The 20,022-nt window shown below is 41.1% G+C and overlaps 1 protein-coding gene across 1 annotated transcript in view; it reads left to right on the top strand.

The window, feature by feature from the left end:
• Window positions 1-20,022, top strand: part of tspan4a (tetraspanin 4a) — a 97,495-nt gene that overhangs the window by 64,689 nt on the left and 12,784 nt on the right. The window contains exon 4 of the mRNA XM_076078718.1: window positions 18,159-18,260. Within this exon, the coding sequence (XP_075934833.1) occupies window positions 18,159-18,260 (102 nt within the window). The remainder of the gene's footprint in view (window positions 1-18,158; window positions 18,261-20,022) is intronic.

Below are 20,022 nucleotides of genomic sequence, written 5' to 3'. Positions count from 1 at the left end.
ACTAAATCCTACACACTGCTCCTTTAAAGCTAGCAATAATAACTCTACTACTACTCATAGGGGTGTTACACCACCTGGTTTAGATCACCGCCATGGGTGATCGGTCAGGAGACAGGAAACAAGAGGCAAGCCCTTCATCTCATTTTTAATTATCCTTTCTAATTACTTTTTGTGTGCTATATTAGAACATGTTCAGCTGTTTGAATAATACAGACTTTGTTGTCATTATTCATAAGAGAACTGTTTCTGAATCCCATCCAAACAAACCGATTTATAGACGGATATTACTCTACCAAAGTCTAAATCGCAAACTCTTTACTTTTAGGACATATTGCAGCTGTCCTTTCAAAGTATGTAGTGTTACATGCAGTATGCATTCTATTGGAACATACTATATCAAAACATTGAACCCTCTTGCTCATATATCTGCTGCTCAACTGCTGATTGTGGGTCAGAATACCAAGAAAAGGGTGCTGGCTTGCATACGGCAACATGTGACCGGATGCAGTTGGACATCCTGGTATTTTTGGCATACTGCGCATTGGGACAAACTAAAACATTTCTGTCATAGTAAATAGTAAGTAGTATGGGTATTGGAACGCACACTAAGTCACGCTACTCTCCTCCACGTTGTACCTCATTAAAGAATACAGGATTTGTCTCTCATGTGATGTTAGATTACGTTTTGGGCGTGAAACCACGTCTTACTGGAGCCAGTCTCCAGAAGAATTTAACTGAGAAGAGTGAAAAGAAATTGACGAATCTTTTGATGGTAATGAGAATGTATTCCAGTAACGATGCATTCACCTCATGAATCCCGGCGCCTCGCTCCCTCCTGCATGAAAGTACATCATCTTCTTTTAGTAGTATCGCTATCGGGGATTCAGGTGCTGGCGTTATTTGGTCTCATATCCCCACTCCACTGCAAACCAAACATTTAAAACGTCTTTAAAAACAGGATTCAAACCGTATTGTAGTGGTCTCTTAGTTCTGTTATTGAAGTAGTTCAAACATAATTAAAACAGGGTGTTGAGGGAAACGTGGGGTCATTTATCATCAGCGGGGAATATACTTTGAATACGGCCTACTTAAACTAAACATTTAATACTTCTGTCCATGCACACAAGTATGTTTGGACTGAGTTTTAAGAGATCCTCGTGTGCGTTGCTTTGATTTCTATCCCATGTGTTTGTATTTTATGGTTCATCTCTGATTATCAGGACCTGCTGCTTTTTCCCCTCCACCGTCACCATGGTAACAGTCCGGCAGCCTTCCAGATGCCATGACTTAACGGGAGTGCAGCAGTAGGTGCATGTTGATGAACTCCGTCCCAGGCTGGTCACGCTCAGCAGTCCAGTTTATTACACCTGCTTTAGACCCGATAAAAAAGCGCCGCAACGCAGCTGGAAACTACTTCAAACAGCTCACAGATCTTCCTAACACCTTCTTAACGCCTGAAACGGTCACCGTTTGTTTCACTCTGTCGACTCCTAAGGGTGATGAAAAGGATGATGACACAGGTCCTACGAGGTTAACTTCAGTGGTGCCACAGCCGTGTTTCAAAATGTCAACAGTGAATGAAAATGAGCCTGACTCAGCGGCGCGATATTGAAAATTGATGTATGGGTGCTTTATGCCACGTCCGTGTGGGTTTACAACCTTGTCAGCTTGGCTTTATTATCACCTCAAGGGAAAAATCACTCTGCCAGACAAACATAAACAGAGCAATAACAGCAGCAGACCACCAGCCATCCTTTGATATGAGGGAATTAAACAATCTTTATTGTATAACAATTATCATTTGTATTATTATAATTTAAATTAGTAGCAGTAGAAGTAGAAGTAAGAGTACTTTGTGTATATATATATACAAAAAAAGTTTAGCTGCTTCTTTGTTAGTAGAATAGTCAGTTAAAAGTAATGTTTTAATCCGTAAAGCCCAAACCGTTTGTTATGAATCCATCAAGGAAGTTCTGGTTCTGGAAAGTGAAGCCAAAGCTTCATGTGTTGAAGCTGCATTCTCTCTAGTGTCCACCAGGGGGCGACTCCTCTGGTTGTATAGAAGTCTATGAGAAAATGACTCTACTTCTCTCTTGATTTATTACCTCAGTAAACATTGTAAACATGAGTTTATGGTCTCAATCTCGAGTTTCAAGTCGTCTTCATTACAGCATGATGTTCATTTAGTACATTATGGTCCATTTAGAGTCAAACAGACCATAAAGCAGGGGATGCTTTAGAGCGGGGCTTACTGTGATTGACAGGTTGCTGCCATGGGTTTGTCGGGTCTGAGTTTTCAGTGTTTTCGTCAACTTTAACTCTTTCACAGTGTGTTTTTGGCCGCCTAAAAAATGTTTTATTCAGCTTTCAATTGTACTTAGCGCCGCCAAACAAGATGACGACGGCCAAAAAACTCGAGGCTTCAAAACTGATATCCACAAACCAATGGGTGACGTCACATTGACTACTTCCACTTCTTTTATACAGTCTATGTACAGTCACCCAAAATAACCGAATCTTCCAATTAATACCAATACAAATACATTCATAGCTAACGTTAGATAGCAGAACAGCAGCATTTAGCGAGTTTAACGAACACAAGCCCGCAATCAGATCTTCAACACAGCAGCCTCACAAATACACAAACAGCACAAACAGCTACGCTACTTCTTACCTTGTGGAAGTGAAGCATTAACCTCTGGATCAACTATCCTCAGTGGAGAAGGGCCGCTAACAGAACATAAAGGAAACTTTTATAAACGACATACATTAGCCTTTTGTGCCTGCAAACTATAGTTGCATTGAAATTAAACATGAAGCTTAACAAGTTAGCAAGCTACATCAACTTATTTACATAAATATAGAACGTAATACATTTATTATATACATTTTATGGTGTTAGTCAGACTTGGACGAATTTCAAAACTTACCAGAAACTCAAGCTGTTCAGGTCCTTCAGTTACTCTCGTCCTCTTCTTCTCTCGCTTCATAACTATCATACAGCTTCAGGATAGATGCAGATGTTTCACCCAAACTGAAACGTTAACCGTCCACAGGTGCTCCTCTCCAGGAGCATCACAGTCCAGCAAATGTTTGAGCATTCAGGCCCCGCAGGTGTTTTCACTCACAGCTAATTAGACCGCTGCTCAGGTTGAGTTTGGGCGGAGCTTTGCACAGATTTATGAGATATCACCAAACTTTATGTACTTATTAGAAATATAAAGGTGCAAGATGCTCTATATACTATTGTATATTAGTTTACAATAAGTTATTAAATAGGATGAATGTATTAAAAATAAAATCTATACATTTTTCAGGTAATGTTTCTACTTCTGTTCTCTCAAAAGCATGTTGTAAAGGAGTATTTCTACATTCTGTATTATTATCATTTCTGAAGTAAAGGACCTTAAACACTGAGTGTATAAAGTAATCTTTGTGATAGCACTGATGGTAGTCGACTATTAGATTAATTTACTCATCAAACGGCCTGCAGGGATGTTAAAAGGTCTCGGAGTGAACGGTGGAATGAAACCAGATAATCGAAAACGCTGCCTCTCAATAGGCACAAGACAAGTGATGGAAATTATTGGCCTTTCTTGCTCGAGCTACCCCTGAGGTGTTATGCAACTATATGGATAGGACTTGGAGTCTGTTATATAAATGATTCAAACTCAGATCGATAACTGAAAGGCTGTGTGCACTGATTTAGAAGGCGTACCGGAGGCCTTTACATTGCTACAGATGTATACAAACAGTGCCCTCGTTGTGCTGTGTAAATCATCGTAGTAGGTTCACCCATCCACTGTTGAGGGAAACCAAATATCAAAATGTGCTCATGGGTGCTGAGACGTAGACGGTTCAAACTGCATCAATCGAGCAGATATATCTGGTTTGACACCGACAGTGATGCGCCGCAGACTCCTGCGTCTGCTGGGATCGCCGAGTTCAAACGCTGATTGCAACAAAGGCCCCGAAGCGAAAAAGAGTTTCATTTTGACATTGATGGGTTCAAATTAAAAGACAAAGTTCTGCCCGTCGGCTGCTCTTAAACCTCCTTGCGTCATTATGTGATATTCAGCGTACTTATACACGCTTTTTCTGTCATTTCAGCTTTTTGTTGCGCTGACTTCACTTCAACTCGCTTCATCTGCTGAATGTGTCAGAGGACAGGTGTGAGAGGTTTTCCATTGAGTGAGGATGTTATATGAGCGAGAGTTCACAGTCAAGCCCTTTGACCTTTACCTAAGAAGAAAACATTATGTCTGTGTTGTGTTATAATCTATTCCGTATTTGAGTTTAAGTGGACTGCATTCAAACTGCACTTTCTACTTTACAGGACAAATCACTTTACAATTTGCCTCTCAATCACGCTCACATACACTGATGCAGCTGGGGTTCAGTGTGTTGCTCAAGGACACTTCGACAATGCAGAGATGGGGGATGAACCGCCAGCCTCGTGATATGGTGTATACTTAAATGACATGTAAAGAAACTGAAAAATGCCATCAAATGGTCACATTTACAACCTTGTTTAGTTATTGTTTGATAAGATTTTAAATCGTAATTTTGCACAAAAACATAATGATGATTGTTTGTGGTTTGAAACTTTTTTGGCTTCCGTGAAATACTTTTTTAGTTTATATTCTAGTGCCATGTCAGGTGTTTAATTTGGGAAAAGATCATTAAAATGTCTTCTCCGTTATGGATTCTGTGACATGAAAACCGTGTTCATGTGGTTTCAAATCTCTCCCGTCACTCTCAGCTGTCTCGGGAACAAATGAGCATAAAGAAGCCAGAGGTTTCACTCAGAGTGTACTTACAGTGTGGCCGGGATCGTTTGGGTTCGCACCCCTTCATGGCGTTAGCTATCGGGTCGATGGCAGCGGTAGGTATAACCTCTGCAGCTCGGCGGTCGGCGGCTCAGCGAGGTGCCTGGGGGCCGGCTGTGCAGGTGATTTCCTATCTGCTTGTGTGCGTTGGGACAAGTCAAGGTGAGGCAACGCTGCTGTAAAAATGAAGTCATGAAGAGCGACGGTCAGGTCGGATCCCCAGAAGACCTCGCGCACTAAACCAAAAGGGTACTGGAGCCGTTAAAAGAGAATCATGGCCACTACACGAGGCCCTGTATTTCCTTCTGATGGCGCCATTCGTAAAACTTAAAAAAGCAACAAAAAAAAGCCTGCTATTAAAAATCTATAAACACTTTATTTTAACCACTTCTATTAAGCTTTTCTTCTCAGTATATAAACCATTAATCACAGGTCTAGACACACTATAATGTAGCTGTGAGCAGAGATTTTCAAGTGATCACATATTTGCTATAACTCCTCTTGAAGCATCTTTGTTTGATAGAAACCGATGCGTCTCAATATTTTAAACTAAATATGACATATTTATGAATTATATCTATTAAAGGTGTGAAAATAGATATTCAAAATGGCAAATATAGCAGCAAACAACTGAATGAAGTCTGTGTGTTTTGTTGTATGAGCTTGTTTTGCTGACATAGGCGTTCTGGCCATGCGTGCGTGCACCACTTAAATACCTTTTATTTTTTAGCACACTTAAAACTTCCTGATATCTATAATATAGTGCGTTAAACAATTCATGAAGTGTTTATATATTATTTATGAATTCTCAATAGGATAGTTAAAGTAAAGTGTTGCTTTGTCTTAAGTGATCTTTCATGCATATCTGAACAAAGACTTTGTTCTGCTGCATTAATCACCTCGTTTCATTCTGTCAGGTGTGTTTGAAACTAAAATCCAGTGTTTCCAGTGAGCAGGTGTCTCATTGACGTGCATCGTTTCTCCCGGGGGGAAACCACCAGGGTCTGTTTCCTCTGTCACTCTCACATCACTGGATTCTCTTCTTGGCGCCGTTCCACGGCTGGGAAATTGTGAAATAACTTGAGAAGGAGAAGGAAATGGAAAGGTATCCACTTGTGAACCTAACTACTTGAAAATGCAGGCTAAGTGCGGCCGCTCATGTGGTAAAGCACGTTCACAAGCATCATACATCGAAAACTGCAGACGTGCGACAAGACCCCTCTGGAATCACATTTCATCCCGATAGCTCCACTTCTTCCACATCATTACCGCTCCAGCGCTGGCCGTCAAAATAGTTAAGCTCGTCAAGGTATCAACATGCAGCGCCCCTGTCTGAATGCATCTCAAGCCTGAGAAATTTTCATTTCACGTCGACTTGGAGAAACGCAATTAGATAAACACCCCTGGCTAATCACGTTGCTGAAATACACCCACGTCAGGGCGATGTTAATATAAGAGACAAATTGAGATCGTCGGTAAACAGACAAGACGGATTTGTTTGTCTTGGAACATGTGAGACAAGGGAGTGTGCAGTTTGGGAGCTGCAGATAATGTTGAGGAATTGCAAAGACGGAGATTATGAATAAATTAAATCCCAATTTGGGTCATTACTATTTTACTGTCACATCATAATGCGCTTCATTTCATTTGATGTACTTATTCAGGTTTTGTTCTTCTTTTCTCTCATATTATTACCAGCCGGGTACTTTTAACGCAGCCACTTGTGTCTCGTTTATATTTCACTCCCAGTATGCACAGAATGTTGAAGTGTTACCCACAAATCCAATCGTTCACCTCTCAGTGGAAGCCAACACATCCCTACTGAGAGCCTGACAATCGGTGGACACCCCGGTGTTTCTCTTTGCTCCTCCTGCTTCAGAGTATTTGGTCTCTTTTAAGACGTCAGTTTGTTCTTGGTTTGTGTGATTTCCATACAAGTAGCTTTGGGAATAAATATTTTTTACGAACAACAAAGTGTGGTTCCTCAGCTGAAAGCAGTCACGTGTTGCACCTTTGTGTTTCCTTTCTGGTGCATGAATCTGGGTTAAAGGGACATAACTGAAAACCAAAAAGAGGTCCTTGCAGAGGATAAAAACTCTCTAATAGCGCCTTCAAATATTAACCTCAGGTGACATTTGCTATGTTGCAAGATCTTCACTGGTTGTTTAGGATAATAGGCAGAGCAAGGCGCTAATACTGGAGGCAGAGGGTTCTTGAGGTTTAAATGTCCTGGAATGAGTTCACCATTTGGTTTGAGTTTAAAAAACACGGAAATTGTTAAATTTGGTTACCGTGATGAATCTTTCCTCATCCATTTTTGCCAGATGTAAATGAGCTTTGGCAAATCTGTGCAGCTTATTCCCTCCCATTTAATTCCAAAAGTCACAAAACAATTATCTTTCAAGACTTCTTTAATTATGTTTTAAAAAGAAACCCATCGCTGTGGACCATACGATGACAATCATGTCCAAACTACAAGGGAGTTCTGTTCAGGTTCCCATTAGCACATAACCTTTAGAGTTCAGCTTAAAAACAAGGTCGTGTGTTCAGTATTGTTTCTGTACATTTGGAGGCTTTATTCTGGGGGACAATAGATGAGTAAACGCTAATGTAGTTTCATTTGATTAACATACAGGTTCTTTTTAGGGAAAACAATTAAAAGGTTACTAATTGGCTGATCCCTGCCACCCGAACCATTACCTAAACCATTACGTTGTGCAGGAAGATCAAATATATTTACCAGTTACATTCATAACTTCTTAATAATAGCTTATTGTTCTAGCTGTGGGAAACGGTCATTCTTGAATCCTGGCTGCGGTTTGCCTCCGTTTGTTTCTCCTCAAACTGAATAATTCAGCTGATACTTAAATACGGGTTCCAAACAGGTTCTTTTCAAGGGCTGAGGTTCTGCTCGGAACCATTTGCTTCTGAAGAACCCTTTTGGGAAGAAAGAGTACTTCAAGGATTCTTGAAAGCACAGGTATGAAAAGGGAATGCCCACAGTCCAGCCCACGCACCCCAAGGGTTCTCGGCAGTACTCCCTCGGTTAGTTGAAAATCTTTGCAACACAAGAGGGTTCTTGTGAGATCCCCCCTGAGTGGATTCTAGATGAAACCCTTGGAATATAATAGGGTTCTAGGTAGAACCACCTGGGTGGGTTCTAGGTGATACCCTTGGAAGGTAAAAAAAAACAACAACAACCAGGTGGGTTCTTGTTAGCACCCTTAGAAGGTGTAAAGGTTCTGGATAGAACCTCTAAAGAGGGTTCTGTTTGGGACTACTACACCACAGAAGCCTTCTTTGTAAAATCTCTTAGAGGGGGTTTTGGGTGAAACCTTTCACAGTTGGTTCTAGGTATAATCCTTTATGTTGGGTTCTAAGTTTAACCCTCTGAAATGGTTCCAGGTAGCATCTTTATAAAAGGTTCTACTTTTAACCAAAAAGGGTTCTCCTACAAAGGACAAGCCGAAGAACCCCATATGGTCCTAATTAGCACCTTTATTTCTCAGAGTAGGTTGTTTTATACCAGAGTCACAAACGGTTTAATGTGTGAAATATGTCTGCACATACAAAGACTTTGACTTGGTGATTGGTGGCATGACAATAAACACAATGGTTTAAGACGTAATTAAAAATACAAATATGAACGTTTTTCAACTCAATCACAACTATTCAACGCACCATGCATCGTCCTTATCGCCCACCTCAAAGCTGTGCGGTACTTTGCTGCGACAGCGTTTCACAAATCCTTCCCTCCACTCTGACATCCACCTGTAGGCTCTGAGTCTGCGTTCCCTCAGGAGGGAAGTGATTATCTTACTATCAGAACTTCCAACTCCCTGTTTGATGGTTCCTTGTGAGGAGCTAAAGTACGAAGACTAGACAGCAAATATCTACGCTGTGCGTGATCTATTTTAACGTAATAATCCATCCCAGGAGAGTTGGAAAAGCTTCTGATAAAACCTCAGAAACACTTTGATGTAAAACAGTTCAGTACAGACTGACGGCATCAGATGGCAGCTTTCAGAAAGACGCACCTGTTGTTGTCAATAGCTGCAGGCAAAAGAGCTGTTTAAGAGCATTTCGAGTTACGCATCCAAACAGTTTCATACTTCACTTTTTGAGCGTCTGCTTAAAAGAACAGGCCATGAGCAGGATCTCTGTGTTGGAGGTTTCTGTTGATAATAAGCCCTGACCTAGTGTTATTGTCTGAAATCCTTCAGCGTACTTCTACCTTAATGAAGGCTGCTCGAGTCATTCCTTAAATTCTAACAGTGCGCTACTTTCCACCCTGTTAGTCTCATTGATTGTCTACGCACGCGGTTTGCCAAGTGTTAATCAGGAACTGATTAGAAGGAGAGGATGGAAACTGTAATTGATTTGCCCGCGCTGTTTTTTTAAATTGATTTGCCCCAGCCAAGGACCAAGATTAGTCACTTAAAGGAGAGTGCCGCACAATTTAAATTATTCACATGTGTCATTGCTGTGCCCCGGGACAGAATTACATTTCAGAGACAGAAGCCTTGACTTGGTTGGCCCATCCATTATCTGAGCAGCACTGCCAGACTTTCACATCCCACTCCGCAAAAACTTAAGGGTTAGTTCTCGAGTTTTCCAGCTTCCGAGAAGTTCACAGTTATTGACCGATCACGTCCCGAGGCACAGGAATAAGGTATGTAGATTATTCAGTAGGGTGGCACTCTCCTATAACTCCTTCTCGAAATGCAGAGCAAGACTTGGGAAGATTTAAGGTCGAAGTCGGAGGGAAATAAAGCACATGCAGGTCAGACCAGAGTAAAGTATGTCTGCAGTCAAAATGCCCTCGAAAATCCTCGACTCGGTGCAAATTGAGTGCGGGGAATGTAATCTGGGCTCCCTCGCAAGGATGAAATGGAAACCGGCCGTTGCCAATAAGAGTGCACCCCAACAGGTGAGGAAGGCAGAACCCCAGCGGGACGTTTAGGTGCATTCAGAAAGTACAAAGACATCTGGGGGAGCAAATTGCATATATATGAAAACCAATGAAACATGACTTTTTAAATCCGAGCTTGATTTCTGGAAGGATTCTGGGAGGGAGGGCAAAGCCCCAAGCGCCGCTGTGATGAATTCCACAACTTGAAGGCAGCAATTTATGTTATGAATCAACAATATTGAAATCCACACTGTCTATTTTTAAGATCAGTAATGTCATTGTAGGAGATGAAGTAGGGAATGTTTTATGCAGTTTGGTGTCTACGGGAAATCTGTGGGGGAATATGATGACAGATCCTTCACTGTGTCGTCTTCCTCCTGCTTTATGGCACACAGGTAATGGAGACCCACTCTTTGAAGGGAGCAGGTCAATTGAGCCATTTTTCCTCTCATTATTTCCTCTCCTCCGACATCTTTTTCAAACGTAATGTCCCTTCTCCTGACGGAAAGCTCCATTTCTCTGCTTACTATACTGTACGTGTTATCCAGAGTGCAGGAGTCTACTTCATCAGCGTATTAGCTTTGACGGTATTTGTATTGCACCTTTAACACAAATGTAACACAACACAAAATGCTTCACAGAGTGCACGTGTCTTTGTGATTGATGCAGGATAATCACCGCTTCACCCGGCTTTGTCTTAAATAACATGCTGGGAGTCTCAAATAGGCTCAAACTGGTAGAATAGATCACGTAAATCTGTGCAGAGAACTCTTTATTTTTAGCTTTCGGTCTAAAGGAGCTTCATCAGAGCACACATGGTTCAGCTGGAATGGCAGGTGTACAAACAAACAAATCACATCCAAAATCCTCATTGAGGCCCATCAGCTGAAGTGTATCTAAAGCTCCCCTTGGCACATCTTTCTTTCTATATCTCCCCCTCTTGGCAATTTAATACGTTCAATACGCTGGAATCGAAGAGAGGAGACAGGGCGGGAAAATTCATTGACATGACGAGCAACTGGAGAGTTAGCATCGTTGCGCCTGACGGAGCTCTTGTGCTCACTAATCCTTTGTTTCAGCATGTGTGTCGTGTTACCTATTTATATTTTGTCACATGGGCATTTTAATAAATAGATTACATTTGTCTTTGTAATTGAAAATAAAATGACAGAAGAAAAAAAAACACAGATATTGAGTAAATAAATGCTAGCATGAATATCAATGTATGGCCAGACTTAAGAGATCTAATACAACAAATAATTAAAAGGGTAAATAAATAAATTTAAAGGTCTGATTGAAAAGGTAAAATACATCAAATTATAAATAATGCTCAATTAAAATCCAGACTAATAGATAAATGCACAATAAATATGCAGAAATAAAGCTCAATTAAAAGCAAGACCAAAAAGGTATCATGCAATAAATAATAAGATAAATAAAGCTCAAATAACAGTGAGACTAAAACGTTAACGTATAATAATTAGAAAGATGAATAATAAATAACGCTCAATTAAAGCCAAGCTAAGTCTTGAGTTTCCTTTTAAAACGACCAACATTCTGTGCTGCCCTCGGGTCCTCAGGTCTGCTCCAGAGACGTGGACCGTAGTGATAAAAGGATGCCTCACCACAGCTTTCTGTTGACTTTGGGAATAATTAAAATAATGAAATAAAAATCTTTCCCCTGTTGACGTTTCTCCTGCGCCCACTCTTCCCCACCTCTCATCTGCCTTTTTGAATCCACATGTCTCTCCTCTCCTCTCCATATGCGTCTCTTATCTCTCCCTGTATCCCCGCCATGTAAATAATTGATGGCCCATCTTTGACTCGCCTGGTGTAGTTAAAGGGCGACTGAAGTCCCGAGGACAACATCAATACTGAGCTGAGAGTACAGCCGTGGCTCCGGCTCTGTCTGCCTTGTCGCACTTTCCTAGGAGTCACTCTTTACAAACGACCTACTTAGATTTGAATAAAAAGTATTTTCTCCTCCCTTTTCCTTTTTTCTTTCTTTGAACAACTTCAGAGGACTTTATCCGGTCCACTCCAATGGGAGATAAGAGCTCCCTGTGCTAGATTCTTACATCAGATAGCTCCCATGTCGCCCCGTGACAGAGCGATGATGTCATGCGGCAGCTTACAGCGCCAGTCTGTGCAGAAACCACATCAACGGTTCTCTATTGTTGCATGAAATTACAATCTGTGTCATTTGTCTTGTTGTTCAGAATTCTCTTTCATCTCCATCTCTTTGAGGCACCCCCCCATTTTTCTTTTTTCTTTTTATGTTTACAGCCTCTTATGCAACATCTTCTTTTCTGTGATTGGACGAGAGTGATGCCGACCTAAGCGGATGTGCAATAAGTGAAATAATGAGTGTCAAAAACCCGCAAATGAGTCAGCATTGTTGCACTTCCGGTCCCTCGTTCCCTCTTTATGTTTAAATGCCTGAAATAAGGTCGGTGGTAAACACAAGCTTAACAGATTTTAATATTTTGTTCTGAGATAAAATACGTCAGTAAATACCCCTCTCGTTTTCACAGCCTCGTTGTTTATCGTCCCGCGGTGTAGTCCGTTTACAGCCTAACGTTAGTTTTTAACTGTATTCATGCTTCTAAAATTATAAAAGGTGTTCATTTGTGAAGATTATCTTTCTGAACAAAACGTGTTAGTATCATAAACGTGCGTTTGCCAAAGAGATTATTTTCTGAAAAAATCCAAAGGGAAAATACCAAAACATGTCAGCCCTGCAGGACTCTATTAAAAAACGTTAACTGCATGTTTACTGAGGCCATAGAGGAGCGTCACAGTTTGACACACTGGGCCACGTAGGGTGTTATAGAAAGAGACAAAAGAGACTTTGGGACACGGACACCGGTCTCCTGGTTGAAAGTCCTGTGTTGTTTGACCCATTCACCTCCCCTCCCACCGTCTCTTTTACTGATCGTACGCCGTCACTGGCTCTAAGCGTTTCATATTCACATGGAGGCGTTTCATTTGTTTGTCCACCACGACAAAGGATCCTACTTGACTTTCCACTGGCACTGTTTCTGGGCACATTACCATGAGGTGCCACCACCACCACATAATGCGGCGTTAACAGGTCAAGGTCTTTTCACCTATTTCTGAGATCAGGTTGCTGCTGTATGTGTAGGCAACTGCTTGCTGGCATCTCTAACCAAAACAATGATATAATGCAATAACGTGTGGGTTTGAGAGCTACCTGACAAGTTCTTCTGCCCCCTGGTGGCCAAGAAAACAACGAATACAGCTTTAAAGTTGTCGTGCTTTTGTAGTAATTAAAATATGACAGTAGCTTCTAAAGATGCGACGAACAGTCCGTTTGTTGAGGTCTTTTACTTCATACTTGAGGTCTTTCTGATTCTGGACAGGGTAAATTCACGTCTGTTGGGGTTAAATGTTAAACAACCAAAAAGTTTGACATTTGCTTTTTTTAGGAGCACGAGTACGTCTGTTAGCTTGACCAATGAGAGTGAATGCAGGAAGCATAAAGTCCCCTTGAAACGGCAGCTTTTAGTCACGACAGTTTGAAGGACATTAAAAACAAATGTGAGGAAAGTACCTCGTCATTTTTGGGCTAAAAGTTTCTTTGATGGTTTGTGTCGTTTCCCATGGCGACAGCTACAGACCAAGAATTGACAAGTGTTCAAAAGTTCACGTCGTGTTTTTGTTTTCCAAATAGCATCGTATCAAATTGAAAAGTAGGCTGACACAGCAGGGAGCGGTTGTTTTTTTCAATGTCCATCTCGAGCTGTCAGACTGCTTCTCTGTTCTTTAGTTACTTTCATGAAGAAGATTGTTTTTTTTAAAGAAAAAGAAAGTCTCATGTTGGCATTCAGGGATTTGATATTTTGATATACAGTCACCACACCCACACAAAATTATGCCTGGCAGTTTTATTGAGCAACATTTCACAGTGTTTGTTGTTGTTTTCCGAAAATATGAAACTGTCAACAAGGTTTGTTGCATTAAACATATTCAACCGTTAAATCGCATTCATGGGAAGAAAAAACGCTGAAAAAGAAGCAGACTGTTTTCAGATGAAACAAGGAGGGACAGATTGGCGTCACATCTTCATGTGTTTGTCTCCGAGTCCTCAATATGTCCTTTCAGAATAACTTTGCGTCTGTTTCAGCTCATTCTTTTTGTTTGCTACTTTATGAGCTTTCTGTTTTACACAGTCGTGGCAGAAGAATTCAGTTCATTCACATCAGTAAGTAGCAATACCATGATATAAAAGCACTCTGTTACAAGTGTTACCAGGTGATACTTTATTCACAAGACACATAATGATGTGGAGCCAGGGACAGCCATACCAAATAGACATGTTTTATTAACAATGCATGAACATAAAATGCGATATCTAAACTGTTCTGCAACACTCAAATGTACCTGCTCACAACAAGCTAAGGTGACTCAAACCACACAAGAAATAAACACATGCCAGATCTACCTCTCAGTCCTCCCCTTTAATAACGACCACATGGACTCGTTAAAGGCAGAATAAAATCTATCGGGTTTAAGGAACACAAGTTGGCTCCTCTAGTTGTGACTTTGATTAAAACTAATGGAAACAGAGCACATTAATATACAAAAGGAACTTTCCAAGAAACAATATAAAAAATAAATAGTACACCTGCCTGGAACAGAATGCCCTCGACATGTGGTGACAATCTGTAATAATGAATAACCTTGTTAATATTGTTTTAAAATGACTGAAGATATGTTAAAACATCTGATCAGCTAAAGCACATCTTGTTCTTGTTCCTTACCTTTTTAGACCCGTATATCAAACAGGTATAATCATTTTTTAACAATTAAATAAATATTTGTGGTTCTACAATTTCTCAACTGTCTATAACCTTCCCTTAAAAAGTCCTGCATTACTTCAGTGAAAGTACAAAAGTATCAGAGTAAATATAATATATATAAATTCTATAAATTCTATAAATGGCTACCTGCAAGTAGACTGAACCGCTTAACTTGAGTGTTTGACGTCGCTCTGTTTCATTTTCCTTTGTGTGATCTCCTCCATCACAACATTTGAATGCACCAATTTATGGATGTTAAGGAACACAATCATATGAAAATATAATAGAGTATAATGCAGTGAGTGAGGCTTTCAGACATTCTGTATTGCTTTCAAATATTTATCTCTGCTGTGTCGACACACGTGAAGGCTTGACTGCCTTTAACCTCTTTAAATGTGCTTGTGGCAGCTGTTCACTTCAATGATGCATCCATTCATTCTAGTTCATTTAAATCCTTGGATTTTAAGAGCTCATATATATTTCAGCACGATTTCGGCTCATATTCAAAACTCTGCACGTTCAAAGTAAATCCCACATTTCTGTGTTGAAGTCAAGAATACGGGAATATTTTTGATGGGATAAATGTGCGACTCGCTGGATGACAAAGATTAGAGAAGCGGCCACAAGTCTGTTCTCTCCTTTCTGCAACAGGAAATTAAGATATCAGCACATTAGCACGTCTGAATCAATGTTAATGATTGATTAACTGGCGATAGCGATGTCCTATTCTACGCTGTGACAAGAGCGTGGAGATGAAGCTGGTAAGGTTTGCTCATTTAGCAGCTGGCCAGTTAGCCAACTTACGTTAGCTTGCTAATTCCACCATATTTTCATGCTAACGTTTCACTGGTTAAAGAAAATGAGCAGAACAGCTGGCTGGTGGTCAGCGTCAGCTCTGGGTCTGATGCTCCCCGCCACTAGGAGACTACAGCCCGGGAGGAGAGCAGACGGACGGTCTCTCCGGAGACGGAGGCGCTGAGGTTTAGCGCTGAATGTACTCAAGTTGCTACAGCCGAGACCGTCCATCTCCCAAGCTGCTGTCCGCTCTCCTCCTGGCTAAGCAGTCTCCCAGAGGCATGGGGTGAGGCAGAGGGGCCGCGGGATGTAAGTATTGTCTCATTTGTGAGCTGATAAACAGATCTTGATTATCATTAATTCATCACCGACTACGTTTACATCCATCAAACATTCCAGTTTTTGCCCCTTATTCAGGAAATATATACTGTACATCTAATAAGCTGTTTTCATGGCTAATGAAAATGATTATTCCACTAATATTCCCGTTTACATGCAGCCGGGCATATTCAGAATAACGTAAAAACGTCCTCATCACCGGAGACAGTGAATCCCACGCCGATGCCGTTCTCGGCTGTTTGACGAGTCCAGTTTACTCGTTGTCTGGCAGAATGAAGGCCATATTTGTTGTTTGAGTGTTTGAAGGCAGAGTTTCAACAAGGTCTTTGGTGTTTGCACAACCTCACGGGGTAAAAGGCTGCCGTGTAGGAGAGAGCAAGGTCAGTGGAGATCAATGCAATTGATGTCTGGTGGGATTGACCATCTAAATGTGTAAACAAGGCCGAGCAGCTTCTGCGTGTCTGGAGTTTGTGTTTGCTCTTTGTATAAATCGCCCAAACTCTCTGATTGTACTGTTGATTGTAAATGAATGTATGTATTTTAGATTTGGTGACTGCAAAGCTTCGGTGCATTTAAGCATGTTTGTCTCTGTGACTGTGTTGACACCTACAGTTTGTTTTCTATGATGAGAAATAAAGCAGATCTTTGTTAGATGTGTTACCTTGTTTGTTTAGGATCACACTGCTGAACCAAAGCTGCTAAATTATTAAACCCCGCATGGATCTGATGCAGCTTGTTTATTGAACACCGGCTCGGTTACCTGCCGTCCTGAAGCGATGTTGGTTCAGTTGAAGGAAGACGGATTGAGTCCGTTTAAAGGAATACTTTGTACACAAAATGACCGTTTGTATATCAGTTTCTCACCTGGTGTCACCTTGAATTCTTGAGGAAAACTTTTGTTTTTCTGTCATGCCTTGACGGTGAATGGAGAATCAAAAACTGGAGAAAGAAAAATTGAAGTAAACGAGGTTAACAACAGCAAAAAATATCAAAACTTTACTATCTATAACAATTCTGCATGAACAGTCTCATGTCCTAAGTGTTTTAAACATTTAGGTTTTAGTGGAGATGCATGTGCTGCAGCAGGGTCTGACAGTCTGCCCCTCTCAGTCCTGGTTCTGGTTCTGGTTCTCCCGTGCCTCCCTTCCCTCCAGCGGGTCCAGCAATACGTCCTGGGTCTCCAGCAGCATGGTGTCGGTGTTGACTCCCAGAGAGGAGAAGCTCTGCTCCTGGAGGAGGAGGAGGAGGAGACGCTGCTGAGCTCTCCTCCTCCCTCTGACTGCAGGTCCAAGGCTGCAGGTGAAGCCGGATCTGGGTCTGTCCACGGTGGACCGGTCTCTGCTGGAGGATCTGGGTCTGTTCACGGTGGACCGGTCTCTGCTGGAGGATCTGGGTCTGTCCACGGTGGTCCGGTCTCTGCTGGAGGATCTGGGTCTGTCCACGGTGGACCGGTCTCTGCTGGAGGATCTGGGTCTGTCCACGGTGGACCAGTCTCTGCTGGAGGATCTGGGTCTGTCCACGGTGGACCGGTCTCTACTGGAGTCTGAGCTGAAGGAGTTTCTGGTGAACCTGCATGATGTCATCTGGTTTCACCAGAATCCGACCCGGTGGCTCCGATGACGAGCATTAAGAATAACTCTGTAGAAACAGACCATCTTCTCTCTGATGGTCTCTCTACTGATGGAGGTCACATAGAGGATCAGGACTAAACTGAGACTGGTTCAGGACCAGATAAAAGTTCCTCACGGTAACTTTAAGTAGGATTTTGTATGATCTTGTATGACTCTGTGGTGTTTCTACTTTAACAAAAGTAAAATATGCGAGTACTTCTTCACCACCGGTGGAGAAACTGAAGGCAATCAGGTCTCAAAGCGTCTGTTTTCTTTAATGATGGTTAACATCCCCTCCAGTCTGAATTTCATGTAATGCCTCTAGGACAATACAACACATTTGATAAACAGAAATATACATAAAGGATCCTTGTGAAATCAATAGAAATATTCCCATGCTGGGTGATTTCAATTAGTCGTGAACCTTTGGACACGTATCGCCGTGTTGTATTTCTAATGTGTCTTTTTATGGAGTTGTTTTGTTCTCTGTTTATGTTCTTTATTGGTGAGACAAAGACAAATGTCCTGCCCTGATGGGGAGAAAAATATCAATTTTTATTCATTTCTATTCTATGCAATTAACTGTGTGAACCAGTGGTCTAACAAATCAGTGGTTCCCCATGTAAACGTGTCTGCTGTCAGATAACGATAAAACTGATATGAAAAACCATGACTTGTTGGTTCACTTCTCACAGATTGTACTGCAGTTTTCTTCGAGGAGAACTGAGAATCTATGTGGTTATTTGTTGGCGTTTAAATTCAAATAGCATTTATTCTTACCTGATAAATTTGTTGATAAAACCTGAGATTTGTTATTGATGGACGCCATGTTTGTTTCCTGCTGTCTCAGATCGATCACTACGCCCAGAGGGATCTGAAGAAGGGCCTCCAGCTGTTCGGCACAGAGGGCAACGTGGGCCTGACCAACGCCTGGATGATCGTACAAACTGATGTAAGATGCGTGAGCGCTTTAAGTCCCTTTTCATCCTCTCCGGCACAGTTTACTGAGGTAATGATGCTTTAAAATACATTCTGTCGTGAGCATTGCAGCAGAGTCAGAAATTAAAGTCTGGGTAAAGTAAAATCTGAGATTTGTTTCTAAACACATTATAAGTGTTAGAAATAATGCTGTCGACACGTGAATAGACTGGTCGTACTGAAATGTTGAGTTTTTTCTTAATTTTTGTGTCTAGGATTTTATCATCCTCATCATAACCCCTAACTCTATATAACAAATGAAGCTCATAGCATCAGTGGTTCTGACAACACTAACGTATCCAGTTCGTATGATATCTTACGAAAAGTTACTCCTCATTTTTTGTGTGTTTTCATACGAAATCCAGCAACACGTGTCAGTTTCCCCTCCTTACATGAATACATTCTTTCCAAAATAAACTTCCGTTTTCACAGCAAACAACTCAGTTAGGTTTAGGCAACAAAACTACTCAGTTAAGTTTAGGCAACAAAACTACTCAGTTAAGTTTAGGCAACAAAACTACTCAGTTAGGTTTAGGCAACAAAACTACTCAGTTAGGTTTAGGCAACAAAACTACTCAGTTAGGTTTAGGCAACAAAACTACTCAGTTAGGTTTAGGCAACAAAACTACTCAGTTAAGTTTAGGCAACAAAACTACTCAGTTAGGTTTAGGCAACAAAACTACTCAGTTAAGTTTAGGCAACAAAACTACTCAGTTAAGTTTAGGCAACAAAACTACTCAGTTAAGTTTAGGCAACAAAACTACTCAGTTAGGTTTAGGCAACAAAACTACTTAAGTTAGGTTTAGGCAACAAAACTACTTAAGTTAGGTTTAGGCAACAAAACTACTCAGTTAGGTTTAGGCAACAAAACTACTCAGTCAGGTTTAGGCAACAAAACTACTCAGTTAGGTTTAGGCAACAAAACTGCTTAAGTTAGGTTTAGGCAACAAAACTACTTAAGTTAGGTTTAGGCAACAAAACTACTTAAGTTAGGTTTAGGCAACAAAACTACTCAGTTAGGTTTAGGCAACAAAACTACTCAGGTTTAGGCAACAAAACTACTCAGTTAGGTTTAGGCAACAAAACTACTTAAGTTAGGTTTAGGCAACAAAACTACTCAGTTAGGTTTAGGCAACAAAACTACTCAGTTAGGTTTAGGCAACAAAACTACTTAAGTTAGGTTTAGGCAACAAAACTACTCAGTTAGGTTTAGGCAACAAAACTACTTAAGTTAGGTTTAGGCAACAAAACTACTTAAGTTAGGTTTAGGCAACAAAACTACTCAGTTAGGTTTAGGCAACAAAACTACTTAGTTAGGTTTAGGCAACAAAACTACTTAGTTAGGTTTAGGCAACAAAACTACTTAGTTAGGTTTAGGGAAGGATCGTTGTTTGGGTTAAAATAACTACAGAAGTGCCGTTACTGAAGTACGCAAGTTACGTGACAAAATAAATCAAAACAGGAACAGACAGCGGTCTCCTGGCTGAAAGATGGTGTTTGTTGGACATTTGTTGAATTTTGGCGGCCATGTTTTCAGGTTAGAGCAACCACACAGCCTGCGTGAGCAGCACTGCTCAGGTGCGCAGTCGGCTGCATTTCGCTATCTGTAGAAATAAAAGCCCTCGAGCATCTCTCTGTAGAATCCCTTCATTTGTGAACACAAGGCTTTTATTCTGAGATATTTGCAGGTAAAGGCCGTGACCTTCACAGAGTACCGGCTTTTAATGATGGGCTGT

Source organism: Anarhichas minor, unplaced genomic scaffold (genome assembly GCF_050575085.1).
Source record: "Anarhichas minor isolate MPS153535 unplaced genomic scaffold, ASM5057508v1 ptg000067l, whole genome shotgun sequence".
Lineage (NCBI taxonomy): Eukaryota > Metazoa > Chordata > Actinopteri > Perciformes > Anarhichadidae > Anarhichas > Anarhichas minor.
This window is presented reverse-complemented; position numbering and strand designations above follow the sequence as displayed.